The sequence below is a fragment of the Diplotaxodon limnothrissa genome, linkage group LG3, assembly GCF_057381915.1.
Source record: "Diplotaxodon limnothrissa isolate DT_005_m linkage group LG3, D_limnothrissa_male_GT1.1, whole genome shotgun sequence".
Classification (NCBI taxonomy): domain Eukaryota; kingdom Metazoa; phylum Chordata; class Actinopteri; order Cichliformes; family Cichlidae; genus Diplotaxodon; species Diplotaxodon limnothrissa.
Genome location: NC_140598.1, coordinates 46,764,731 through 46,778,212, shown reverse-complemented (window position 1 = coordinate 46,778,212; position 13,482 = coordinate 46,764,731). Strand labels below are relative to the sequence as shown.

Here is a 13,482-nt window from a genome sequence, read left to right as displayed (position 1 = left end):
GTTTTGAATAAAAGTGTATTCCTGTTTTTTTTCGCATGTTAAACCTTCTGGTTTTGAATAAAAAAAAAAAAAGAGTTTTTGTATTCTATAACTGTGTTTTATCTCAGGGTTTTGAATAAAAGTGTATTCCTGTTTTTTTCGCATGTTAAACCTTCTGGTTTTGAATAAAAAAAAAAAGAAGAGTTTTTGTATTCTATAACTGTGTTTTATCTCAGGGTTTTGAATAAAAATGTTTTCCTGTTTTTTGCATGTTAAACCCTCTGGTTTTGAATAAAAAATATTTAAAAAGCATTCATCTCTGGTTTTTGAATAATGTATTCCTGTTTTCTGCACATTAAGCCCTCTGGTTTCGAAATAAAAAACATTCATCTCTGGTTTTTGAATAAAATAATAAAAGCCGACTCCTGCGACGTTATAACGCAGACGAGCTTTTTATCAGAAGACGAGATGGCCGAGAAAAGTGAGATGAAAAAAGTGTATTACGACCTGCATCACCCAGGTAGTTTCGGAGGAGTAAATAGACTCCGTCGTGCTTTAGAAGATGAAACTGGTAAAAAAGTTGATATCCGCAAGGTGCAGAATTTTTTATCCGAGCAGGACGCCTATACTCTACACAAGCCGGCGCGAGTAAGATTTAAGAGAAATAGAGTGTTTGTGACCAAACCCCTGAAGCAGCTTCAGGCCGACCTGTGCGACATGAGACATCTGTCTGAATACAACGACGGATTCAATTATTTATTAACCGTCATAGACGTATTTTCAAAAAAGGCTTACGCCCGCCCCCTGAAAAGGAAGACGGGTTCGGAAGTGACTGAAGCTTTCGAATCTGTGTTGAGAGAGAGTGAAATACCGGAAAATTTACAGACCGATGCGGGAAAAGAGTTTTTCAACAAGAGTTTTCAAGCTCTGATGAAAAATCACAGCATCTCCCATTTTGCTACCGCCAGCGACCTAAAGGCCTCGGTGGTGGAGAGATTTAACCGCACCCTGAAAACGAGGATGTGGAGATATTTCACCGCGCACAATACCAGACGCTATCTGGAGGTGTTGCCCGACCTGTTAGAAGGATATAACCGCAGTTATCACAGCAGCATTAAAATGGCACCTGCCGAGGTGCGCCCCGAGAACGCGGATCAGGTGTTTCGCAACTTGTATGGAAAGACACCCGCCCGTCCTAAAATAAAGTTGAAATTTAAGAGGGCTGATCTGGTGAGAATATCCAAATTGAGAGGAGTATTTGATAAAAAATACGAACAGAGTTTCACGGACGAAATCTTTACTGTGATCCGGGTCCTTCACCGATCGCCACCTGTGTATAAGCTAGAAGATTATGACGGCGAGCCTATCGAAGGGTCGTTTTATGAGCCCGAGCTGCAGAAAGTGAAACTGACCGAGGACAAAGCGTTTCATGTGGAGAAGATTTTAAAGCGACGCACAGTCAGAGGGGAAAAACAGGTTTTTGTCAAGTGGAAAAACTGGCCGGATAAATTCAACAGCTGGGTGAAAGCCTCGGAAGTGGTAGGCGTATAAAAAAAGAGACCCCTCGCATCATTCGGCTCATTTTTTAAAATTCATCATGGAGTCCGAAGGGTTTTACGTGACCCTGCCTTCCAACGCCAGCAAGGGCTTATTTAAAGATAACACCAGCGGCTGCTACACGGTGGATCTGGCCAAACCCCTCGAGCTGACCGGAGAATGGAGCGTGGGCTTATGCGAATTCATTTATCCGCGCACATGGTACAATCTACCGCCGGACGCCTCCTACTTGGAGCTGATGCGGACGACGGAGGAAGATCAGCCCCTGGTGATTTTAAAATTCGGCAGGGGAGGTCATTACGGACGCGTTAAAGATCTATTGGATCACCTGGTGCCGGCGATCCAAAAGTACGACCCGTCCTTCGAGGCTTCATTCAACAACATCACCAAACGTCTGGATGTCAAAGGAGTCGGGAGCCATAAAATAAAGGTCTTCCCTCCTCTGTCTTACATGCTGGGATTGAAAACGAACGAGTGGTGGACTCTGTCGAAGCGCTCTACTCCGTATCCGTGCGATATGAACGCGGGCGTATATAACCTGTTTCTCTACACCGACATCGTTCAGTACCAGCCGGTCGGTGACAGTTACTCACCGTTGCTCAGCGTCCTTAACGTGAAAGGCGATTACGGAGACGTGATCAGCATCAGACATAATACGGTCCATTACTTGCGCGTATCTAAAAAATACATTAAAACCATACGCGTAGAAATTAAAACGGACCGCGACAGATTCGTGGATTTTGTTTACGGGAAAACGATAGTCAAGCTGCACTTTAAACCGGCTTGAGAATGGCGGCGCGTCTCCCGCAGGACCCCCACCGTTTTGTGAGGTATTATGAGGGGCAGGTGGGAGGTTCCCTTCCGGGTTTTTACGGAGCGCCCGTGATGTACGGCAGAGGGATAGGATCCATCTTCTCCAGACTGTTTCGTTTCGTGTCTCCTCTCTTCAAATCCGGGTTCGCCGTAGCTAAACCTCACCTGAAAACGGCCGCAACCAATATCGCTACAGACGCTGTGAAAAGAGTGATGGGTAAGCTGACAGAGCCTCGCCAGGAGGGGGCGGGGGGTATGATGGTCCTCTCCCGCAGGAAGAGGAAACGCCCTCCGGGCGAGCGGATTAAAAATAAAAGCGTCGGAGTAAAAAGTAAATCAGTCAAGGCTGGCAGTGGGAAGAGAAGGAAGCCCCAGAGGAGCTCGGACATATTTTAGAAGAAAATAAATAAATAAAAAAATGTCTCTCTTACACAAGAAATCTGCCGAATGCACCCTTGCCGAACTGGATCTATTTTCGGCTCCCATGACCCAGCTATCCATAGAGGATAAAAAATATCAAGAATGTCAGCCCCTCTCTGCTTTGAACGACAACTCACCCATTGAATTTTTCATCCCCGGAGACGGGGAAAAGTATCTCGATCTGAACGACACCATGCTCCATCTGAGAGTGAAAATTACGGAAAAGGACGGGAGCAACATCCCACCCGATGCAGGGGTAGCCCTCATCAATTATCCTCTCAACACAATTTTCAGTCAGTGCGACGTTATTCTGGGGGATCGATTGATTTCGCAGTCCAGCGCCACCCATCCTTACAGGGCCATGATCGAGACGCTGCTCAACTTTTCAGAAGACACTCTAAAGAGTCAATTCAGCGCCGGTCTGTTTTACAAAGACACGGCCGGAGACATGGATTCTATAGTTATAAGCAACGGGCCGAACAAAGGGATAAAACAGAGAGCCGTTTTCACGGCCGAGTCGCGAGAAGTGGACCTGCTGGGTCCCCTCCACGCTGATATTTTCTTCTGCGAGAGGCTCCTGCTGAACTCTGTGGATTTGAGAATTAAATTGATACGCAACAGCGATGCCTTCAGTCTGATGGGAACTCGGGATTCGCAGTTTGCCCTGAAAATAACTTCGGCCTCTCTGTTTGTTAAAAAGGTCACGGTCTCGCCGGCCGTCAGGCTGGGGCACGCCGCGGCCCTGATGAAAGGAAACGCCCTCTATCCTCTTTCGCGCGTTTCTGTGAAAACCTACTCCATCCCTGAAAATTCCAGGATCTGCAACCAAGAGAATCTCTTTCTGGGAGCCATGCCAAAATACGTGGTCCTGGGCATGGTTCATCACGACGCCTTCACCGGGAGGAGGGATCTGTCGCCTTTCAACTTTAGACACAACGATGTGGAGTATCTGGCGTTGTGTCAGGACGGCAGGCAGGTGCCCGCCAAAGCTTTCCAGCCACAGTTTGACCGCGGAAATTCGGTCAGGGAGTTTTATCACATGTTTTCCGCCACGGGGAGACACCTCAAAGATTTACCTCTGAGCATCGACCGCCGGGAATTTAATGAAGGTTACGCCCTGTTTGCCTTTAATCTGGAACCCAGCGAGGATGCTGACGCCCTGTCTCCCGTCTCCAACGGGAATTTGAGGCTGGAGATGAGATTCAGAGTTCCTCTGCCTCAGACCACCACTCTCATAGTGTACGCCTGCTACGATTCCATTTTGGAGATTGACTCTAAAAGACAGGTGCTGGTGGATTATTACTAAAAAAAATATATATATATACATGGATAACCTTCAGCTGGAGCACATTCTACATCGCGCCTTGGGAGACGTTTTCTGCGGGGTTTGGGCCTCGGACCAGCTGGCCTTTTTGAGGCGCGACTTTAAACCCCCCGCCTACTTTATAGTAAACACTCACCCCTCGCACTTGAGGGGAGAACACTGGCTGGCTCTGACTCTGGAAAGGAACGGCTCCTCCACTTTTTTTGACTCTTACGGATTCCCTCCCGACTTTGCTCACTATCCCTCGGTCATCTCAGAGTTTCTGGAAGGCCGCTCTGACAAAATACTCTATCACGATCGTCAACTTCAGCACCCTATGTCTGTCGTTTGCGGGCAACATTGCATTTTTTATCTATGTCACAAGGCTCAGGGGTTATCCGTCGGTAAAATACTTTCTCTGTACTATAACGATGTGTTTAAAAATGATGACATGGTGTCTGACTTTCTGAAAGGACGCTGCCCCGCTCGCTCTCGCAGAGGTCATCACGGGGCGTGCTCCTTACAAAAGTTTAAAGATGTGTGTATCGAATAAAGAAACGTAAACAAAAAAAAGTTTGTTGCAGCTTTTTTTATTTCATTTGTAAACAAAAAACATTTGATTTTACATAGAGGTCGAGCTCGGGGAAAGCGTTATTTTGACCCGAGAAGGTTTTCTCCCCCTTCGCGCAGGTGTCTGTCCTCCCTCCTCCTCCACAGATTTAAGACGCGCATACTGATCGCGAGCTCTACGGTTATGTATTGAGGATGAGGGTATGTTTGTTTCGACCAAAGTAGTTAAAAACGCGTTCCATCCTTTCGGTCGCGTTTGGTTTTTACTTTTAAAAGAGAGGGAGAGGTTTTTAAATAGATCGATCATGTGCGAACCCCGCACCGCATCCCCCTTGTAAACAAATTCACCCCTCTTTGTCCATCCTCCTCCACCCTCAGCTAATTTCTGCATAATGTAGCGGGCGTTTTTGCGATCTCGAGGGGGTAAGGATTTTAATACTTCTTCCATCATTTCATCATCCTCCTCTCTGGGCCGCTGCACTTGTTGCTGCTGCTGCACTTGTTGCTGCACCTGCTGCTGCACCTGCTGCTGCACCTGCTGCTGCGCCTCCTCGGGCGGGAGGTGGAAAGTCACCCTACTCTCCTCGTCCCGGCCCTGTTTAGAGAGTGTGAGATATCTCCGCAGCAGAGACTCGTATCTTTTGATTTTTTCATACGAATTTAGCCGCGGATCCTCCAGTATGGCTTTCATCTTTTCGTCCAAATCGTCTTTGGCAGTTTCTCTGACGGTAGGCTCGGTGGGTCGGGTCAGTTTTTTCAACTCGTGAGAGGGAACGAGAATCATTTTTTTAAACATCTCAGCGTTTTTGAAATATTCCTCCCAGCAGGTTCCCCAGAATGGGTACGGCTGCGGACAACAGAGGGAAAAGAAACCCGCCCGTTTGTTTCTTTAAAACTTGACGTTTACGGTTTAAACTCGTTTTCTTGTCGGCCAGCAGCCTGATGATCTTTTTCTGGCGTTTCAGTTTTTGGTATTGAGGAGCGGAAAGAGGTATGTTTCCCCTTAAAAGATTTAAAGCTATCTCGCACAGCGCCTGGAGGAAATCCGGGGAGCTGTGAGCGAGAATGTCTTTGCGTTTCTGCGGCGACGCGTGGTACAGAGCTTGCAGTAAGACTGCGTTTCTTTTTATACGCTGAGACATGGCTACTTGGGTTTAGGCAGGTAAATGACGGGGTACTGCCCCGGAAGCAGACCGGCGCGCACTCTGTAGCGTTCTGGGCACGAGGGAGTGAGATCGAGGATTAAATACCCGTGGGGCTCCTCGGTGGCGTCTTTGAAACTGTCGGAGAAAAATGTTTTTTGCGAAGGGAAAATCTGACGGGCCAAAATCTCAATCTGCAGCTTGTCTCTGGGGTTTTTAAACAACACCATATAATTGGAGTTTAAGCTGATGGTGCGACTGTATTTACCCTGATGGAAAACATTCTGGGTCAGCATCATGACCGAGACGTTTTTATGGTGGCGGTATTGAGTGAAAATTTTAACCACTTCCTGGTGATCCGAGGCCTGAAAGATGACGTCATCCAGCACCACCAGAACGTCTCGGAAATCTTCAAAAGAATCAGGCAGCCCCTCGACAAATTTAATGTTTTTATTGGTCTTTGAAAGCTCCTCGTACATGGGTTGAAAAGAAGTATAAATCCACACAATATTCGCGGGCACAGTATCCATGACGCGTTCACAGTTTTCCAAAACACACTTTACAAAATGAGTTTTCCCACACCCGCTAGGACCCACAACTAGACAGGAAAAAGGCACTTTCAGTCTGTGATCAAAATCAGTTTCCTCCATTTTTTTTTTTTTTTTTTTCTAGAAGAAAACAAAAACACTAGTACCCGAAAGGCAGAGTTGTGCCGTCTGGAAAGAGACGTCTCTTGTCGTAAACCACGCGAAACTTTTTCTGAAATGTTCTGTTTTTGAGCACAAAGCCTCTCTTATCCCTCTGAATCCCGTTCTGAGGGGTCCCGAGCTCCGCCTCTTTCATACCAGAAAGGTAACTTTCCACCAACCCGCTCATACTGTCGAAATTGACACGTTCGCAACATTCTCTCGTCTGCGTTATTCCTTTCATTTTTACCACCAGTTTCTTTTTGTTTCTGGTCCGGTAGGCGTAACTCTTTGGACCCGCGGAGACAAATTCCTGGATGGTGTCCCCGTCTAATTCGTCCGTGAGATCCCCTAGATAGTTGCCCAGCTCTAAAGGTTCCTCCCCCTCTTTCACTACGTAGATCAGAGAGTCGGTGTCGGTGTACAGAACGCTGCGCTGCAATTTTTCTAAATACTCGTAGAGTTTTAGACGGGCGTAGGCTGTGGTGAAAGCGGCGATGAAAACGTTATTGGTAGCGCCGGGAGGTATCACGCACCGCTCGTTATAGCTCCACTGAATTAAAGCCACTTCCTGTTTTTTGGTCTTTAAAAAAGAGACGTGTTTAAAGACGTACTGTCCTGAAAAGACGTAGTTAAAAAACTGACTCGGTTTTCTGACCAGAGTGGTCTGAGTCATGTTGGTTCTCTGAGCAAACTTTCCCCAGAAACTGTTGAGACACAATTTCGAAACTTGTCTTTTGGCCGGATTCACCTCTATTTTTGACGGGTCTAAACGTATGCCCTGATGCCTGTGGTACTCTTCCACGTATTTGTTCCTCTCATCCTCGTCGCGAGCTTCCGGAGGATAACCGGAGGCTTCCTGTTTGCCTTTGAGAAAAGTGTTAATATAACCGGCGAAAATATCGCTGCTGCGACTATCAAAGTGCCAGACCTCTGTGATTTTAGCCACTCTGTAACCTAATTCTAAGGCTTTGTTAAACTCGACGGTGACCCAGACCCCGGTGAGAGCTCTGGCCTCGTCGTCGTGAAGGCACGGACCGCTTTGTTGATTAGTCTCGGCGCAGGTGCGACAGAGGGAGAATATTAATTTACCTCCGGGGGTTTTGTACGGTAGAACAGGGAAATAGAGCCCGCGCGGCGGGTAAACGGTGGCTCTGATCAGCCCGAAATAACTGCGAGGGTCTGCAAAATTCTCTCTGATGATTTGGGGGTGATGCAGAGGGTAAGCGCGCTTGGCGTTGACGTAAGGGTACAGGGATGTGACGTCTACGTAATACACATTTTCTCCTGGCGAGGCGCTATAACGCAGCCTCAAGGCCGAAGTGCGGCCTCCGTAAAGTCCCGAGCGAGGAGACAGAGGTTCCGGGACTTCGTAGCTCCGCATAAAATTTATAACCTCCTCGTTCGATTTTTTCATCTTGTTCCATTCGTGCTCCCACAGAGTGACCGTGCGGACTCTGTAAACGTTTCTCAGCTCCCGGAGCCTCGCCTCGGCAGAGGCGTGCAGGTCCCCGTAAGGAGCGCGGGTCAAAGGGCAGATTTCCTCAGGCCTGTAGCATTTTGGACAGCCGTGATAAAAGCATCCCAGAAATTCCCACACCCACTTTTCCCCGTTAATCAGCGCGTATCCGTCGACAAAGTACGGGCCTATTTTTTTCTCCCCACCGGTTGTGAGAGCGTGTTGAACGGGAATTTTCTGAGAGTGAGCTACCCACTCCAGCCACTGAATGGACGCGTGCGAATAGGCTTTGAACCTGCGCCCGTAGTTGTCGGGCGAGGGAATGGCCAGACTGTTTTCGGGTAGGAAATTGGTGAGAAACACTTTCATGCAGGCTGAAGCTATAGTGACGCAGCTGAAAGGGTCTACTTTAGTTTCGCCTATAAACCCGTCTCTGAACTTTACGCACGCCTCCCTCAGGATATTAACGTCGTTTTGGCAGTAATACAGGGACTCTTTTTCAAAGTTAAACACTCCCCGGGAGGCCTCGCAGTGCCAACGCAAAAACTCTGCCCGTTCGGGGAGTGACATGCGCTCCACCCCGTAATCTGAAGGAGGAGGGTACGGACCCGAGTATTTTAATCGGTCCCGCGAGCTGAATTTGTGAGGAAAAAATCCCTTGGATTTGTCCTCGAAGCCTAAAGCTTTGGGCATAGCGCTGAGACGCATGGTGAGAAAAGAAAGCGAGTCTATGAATTTGAGAAGGAAATCGGATTCTGTGAAACATATAATTTTACTGCCTTGCATGATGAGAGAGGGCGTCATCCCACCCCCCACCAGGTGACTTAGAATTAAATAGCTGTCAAACCCTTTCGCGTTGTGCGCAACGAACGTGGTCTCTCTATATCTTTTCCTTCTGTATCTTTGGAGAAACTTTTCAACACAGTCTACACCGTAAGCGTGCCACTCTTCTCCTTCTAGAGATTTTGTGCACACTAGGTAAGGGACGTGCGCCCCCTCCCTGTCTGGGAAGGTTTCAAAGTCATAAAAGATTATGGAAGCGTTATCAGAGTTTTCATGTTTCAAAGGTTGGATGTAACACAGGTGTTGATCGTTGTCGGGAGGAAGCTCCGCGCGACAGATTTTACATCTGGCGGCTGTGCACCTGTGCTTTTCGCGACGGGAGAGGAACTTGCAGTCCGGACATTTATACAATTGTTGACAAACGCTGAGGCCTGAACCGGAGTGAATTCTAGGTTGTTTGTGCTTTAAATAACACGCGCGTGTGCGACATGATCTGTTACAATCCGTACAGATTACAGAGTCCAGAAAGTGAGTGACAAAAGTGTTCCTCTCTTTTATAATACCCGCGGTGACATTCCTCGCAAATGTACTGGATTCCTAAAAATGTTTTTAGATTTTTTATCCCGTAATAGTGATGGTGGAATAAGAATAAGTACAGCGGGTGAGGCGTGTTCGGGTAGTCTGTTTCGATTAATGAAAGAGTTCTGTCCTCGGGCGGGCGGTAAAACACGACGATTTTACGTTTTAGTATTTGTTCGAATTTACCTATGTCGGTGAGAGTTACCTGAGTGCGATCGCTCAACCCCGCTAAACGCTGCAGCTCTCTGCCGCGTTCCAGGGCCTGTTTATCTGTGAAATGAGGTTGAGTGAGGTGAATCAGGTTGGTGGCAAAACACAGATTATCGTTTTTGTTTTTTACCACGTACAGACAGCGACGCTTTTTGACTAGAATTTCATCATCTAACATTTTGTGAATCTTTTTACGCGGGTCATTACTGCCACCGCCTCTAGGATTTCTAATTACTTGCACAACAATTTCTAGGGGAGAGCCTGCGACGATCGCTCCGTTTGATTGTATCAGCCTGGCTAGCAGGTCCTCAAAAACCGGTACAATGTTTTCAACGCTTTCGTCGTCGACGTTAAAAACAGTGATTTCGCGCGTGCTCGCTGATGATCTCCAGTTGAACCCGGTCGTTACGACTAACTTCCGGTCTGACCCTATCCGCTAGATCTACAAAATTATCCCTGACGTCGAGGTAAAATTGAGCGAGGTCGCTCGCTTCATCTGGAGAGGGAATGTTAAATACTCGCCTTATTTCGAAATTATTAAAATGTTCGCGGCGAGTCACCGCATCGTTCTGTACCCGAGATCCTCCTCCTTGTTGATGCTCCGCAGGCCGGTCCTCCTCCTCCTCCCTGGGCTGCTGATGATGATGCTGCTCCACCTGCACCTGCTGCACCTGCTCCTCCCCCTGCTGCTGGTCGTAGAGCTGAAGAGCATTTTCTATCGGCTGCAGAGGGTCAAAGTTCAGTAGACCGGCAAGCCGTTCGTTTTCAATGTTTTGAAGGAGGACCTGCAATGCGTTTTCTAAAGGTTGTAGTGGATCGTTTGGTGGTGGGGCTATATTGTTTTCTATCGGTGGGGCTAAATGTTCATCGTTTCTGTTTAATTCTGCCACGGCTTCCAACAAAGCCTCAGGAATGCTGTGTTCTTCCGACATGATTTTCTTTATTTCTTAATTCACAGACTTTTACATGCTTTTACTTTACAGGTCCTTGTGTCTGTATATCGATGCATATGTGCGAACTGTTATGGCGTACATGAAAGCGAGGTTTTCAAGGATTCTCTTCTTATGAAGCAGCCGTCGAGCTGTAAGAAAAGACGGACAGAATGTATTTTTAAACCTTACATTTTTTATTTTTATTTTTATAGAGCAGAGAAGTTTAATAGGATCGATTCATCCCCCCGTCAATTACCTCTCAGTCTCCTGAGAGGAGGAGCTCTGGACGGTTCCTCCTCCTCCGCCTGATTTTCTTCCGCCTGATTTTCTGTATCGGTCTCTGTCGGGGAAATAAAACAGAAGAGATTTAAGAAAACAATCTCCTCCTTCCTATTTTTTGAGAATGAAAAAACTTTTTATTTACCTCGCTCCTCCGCCCGATTGTCTGTAGCGGGGGATTGGTTAGGTATATCCGCAATCTCGGCTGCCGAGAAATAAAACAGAAGAGATTTAAGAAAACAATCTCCTCCTTCCTATTTTTCGAGAATGAAAAAACTTTTTATTTACCTCGCTCCTCCGCGCGATTGTCTGTAGCGGTGGGGGTTTGTATAGGTATATCCGCAATCTCGGCTGCCGAGAAATAAAACAAAAAGAGAAAGATTTAATAAATAAAAACTTTCTAGCACGCTTTATACCACTCCAAGTCGGGAGGGGCGGTATAGCACACTCGGATTACTCCGTCACATCCTGATATTTATCGAAATGACGGATATTGCATCATATTGTTTACCTTTTGGTTTAAAAGGTATTTTCCTGCAGTTCTCCGGGTATGCGTTGACGAAAATAACGTCGTCGTCTTCTTCTTCTTTTCGCTGCGGCGGGGTCTGTATATTCTCGATTACCTCTGTCGAGAAATAAAGCAAAACTTTTTAAAAATCTGCTCCGGGTCGGGAGGGGCGGTATAGCACACTCGGATTACTCCGTCACATCCTGTTATTCAACAAAATGGCGGATAATGCATCATATTGTTTACCTTCGATTTTAAAACTTTTTTCTCCGCGGTTCTCCCGGTATGCGGAGACGAAAATAGCGCCGTCTTCTCGTTCTTCTCTTCGACGCGGCGGCAGCGGAGGTTCTGCGGGGGATATGGCGTCTAATTCGCCGCGGAAAACGGCCGGATTTTTGCTGTTACTCACTGCACTATCGATTGCTTCTGTAAGTATCAGAGCTTGGTTAAATCAAGTCTATCTAAACTTATTTAAAAAATGGTATATACTTATTTAATCGTACCGTAGTCCACTTGCGTGAAATCATTGATGTAGAAATCTAAAAGAAAGTAATCAAATTATTGACATCTCTGTTGATATATAATTTAAAGTCGTAAAGAAAAAAACTTACCGGGGTGAGGTATGAACAGTTCTGGCGAGATGGCCCTGGCGCTCTGATCGGCGGCGTTGTTTGAACGGAATGCTGACATAATATTCACGGATTCTTCCTCGCGATTGGTAGAACTGTCACAGTAGGGCTGAGCAGATAGCGACTCCCCTCCCGTTTCTTCTCTCATTTTATCCTAGTCTAGCGAAGCATCTGTTTTTCGCATCTTTCTCTTGACAATACCGATAGTTAGAGAGGGTTGTTTTTTTTTTTGATTGCCTTCTTGCGAACGCCGTCTGTTTTCCACATTCTGCAACGGTAAAATATGACTTTGAGACGGGTATTTGTTTTACCAAATGGACAATTGCTGTCTGACCTTGTTCTTGCTGTTGACAAAACTCGCCTCATGGTTGACTCTTTCCCACAGAGGGGGGTGCTTTAATAAACTTATTCGAATATGAGCTTTTTTCCACTAAGACTTGTTTTATGGGGAGATGTACGAAATTATTTACCGGGTTACAAGCAATGATAATATCGGATGTTGACTCCTCAGCGTCATCATTTTCTATCTATTGAGAAAACTTATTGTTAAAGTATTGAAGAAAAAAACTCCTCCTTGGCCCGCGGTGTGTGTGTGTGTGTGTGTGTGTGTGTGTGTGTGTGCCTTCTTGCGAACGCCGTCTGTTTTCCGCATTCTGCAACGGTAAAATACGACTTTGAGACGGATATTTGTTTTACCAAATGGACAATTGCTGTTGACAAAACTCGCCTCATGGTTGACTCTTTCCCACGGGGGGGGGGGGGGGGGGGGTGCTTTAATAAACTTATTCGAATATGAGCTTTTTTCCCCGCTAAGACTTGTTTTATGGGGAGATGTAAGAAATTATTTACTGGGTTACAAGCAATGATAATATCGGATGTTGACTCCTCAGCGTCATCATTTTCTATCTATTGAGAAAACTTATTGTTAAAGTATTGAAGAAAAAAACTCCTCCTTGGCCCGCGGGGTGTGTGTGTGTGTGTGTGTGTGTGTGTGTGTGTGAGTGAAACTAGATCGCCTGTCGCTGCAATTATGGTTTGTTTTTCAGTCTCTCAAAAGGAAAAGTAGTATTCACTAAGGGATAGTTATTCGTTTTTACACATAGGCAGCCTGTAGGTTACAAGCGGATAGAAAGTTCTTCTTTTCATCACAATCTATGGTGTATCTTAAAGGTTTTTTTTACAGCGTCTGTATTATAGGAAAATAAAATACTATTGAAATCTCTACAGGAAGTCACTCTTTATTTCCATTACAAACGCCGGTGCAGCTTAAGAAAGTAAAATTACATCCGCTCTGTCTCTCTATACATCACAGAATCATCTGCTGCATCACCGCTGTGCTTAGGGAACATGACGCAACAGGTCTGAAAATGACTAGACACTTCCGGAGTATTTCCGGTAGGGTCATAAGGTCCGGATCGAGGCCTTCCATAGTAAATATGCTGTATTTGAATATGTCATATTCAAAGCCTTCTTCTTTGGGAGAGCAGATCTCATCGGACACAGGAACGCTGCGGGGCTGCAGAAGGAAATCCATCTTGTGTCTGTGCCTTAGAAATTGTGACGGACTCCACCTCTCTGCTTTTTTATTCCCCTCCAACAGATGGCGCGCTTCCGGAGGTTTCCCCCTCCCTCT

General features: G+C 46.3%; 2 protein-coding genes across 2 annotated transcripts; one reads left to right on the top strand and one right to left on the bottom strand.

Annotated features, from left to right (window-relative positions):
* The first annotated feature begins 2,833 nt into the window (after window positions 1-2,833).
* Window positions 2,834-4,075, top strand: LOC146636170 (uncharacterized protein F54H12.2-like). Its single transcript, XM_085350289.1, has one exon. It carries the CDS (start codon window positions 2,834-2,836, stop codon window positions 4,073-4,075), a length of 1,242 nt encoding a protein of 413 aa, XP_085206415.1.
* Window positions 4,076-10,478: 6,403 nt separating this feature from the next.
* Window positions 10,479-11,910, bottom strand: LOC146636169 (uncharacterized). Its single transcript, XM_085349487.1, has 8 exons — window positions 11,832-11,910; window positions 11,724-11,759; window positions 11,467-11,646; window positions 11,224-11,337; window positions 11,001-11,063; window positions 10,858-10,917; window positions 10,690-10,773; window positions 10,479-10,582 (listed from the first exon to the last, which is right to left on the bottom strand). Exons 1-8 carry the CDS (start codon window positions 11,908-11,910, stop codon window positions 10,479-10,481), a joined length of 720 nt encoding a protein of 239 aa, XP_085205613.1.
* Window positions 11,911-13,482: the final 1,572 nt, after the last annotated feature.

Bases quoted from the DNA above. Each gene is read 5' to 3' on its own strand.
- LOC146636170 (XM_085350289.1), top strand. From the start codon at position 2,834: ATGACCCAGCTATCCATAGAGGATAAAAAATATCAAGAATGTCAGCCC.
- LOC146636169 (XM_085349487.1), bottom strand. From the start codon at position 11,910: ATGTCAGCATTCCGTTCAAACAACGCCGCCGATCAGAGCGCCAGGGCC. The intron at 11,760-11,831 runs GTAAGTTTTTTT...ACTTTCTTTTAG, and splicing joins ACTGTTCATACCTCACCCCG to ATTTCTACATCAATGATTTC. The intron at 11,338-11,466 runs GTAAACAATATG...ATTTCTCGACAG, and splicing joins AAAAAGTTTTAAAATCGAAG to AGGTAATCGAGAATATACAG.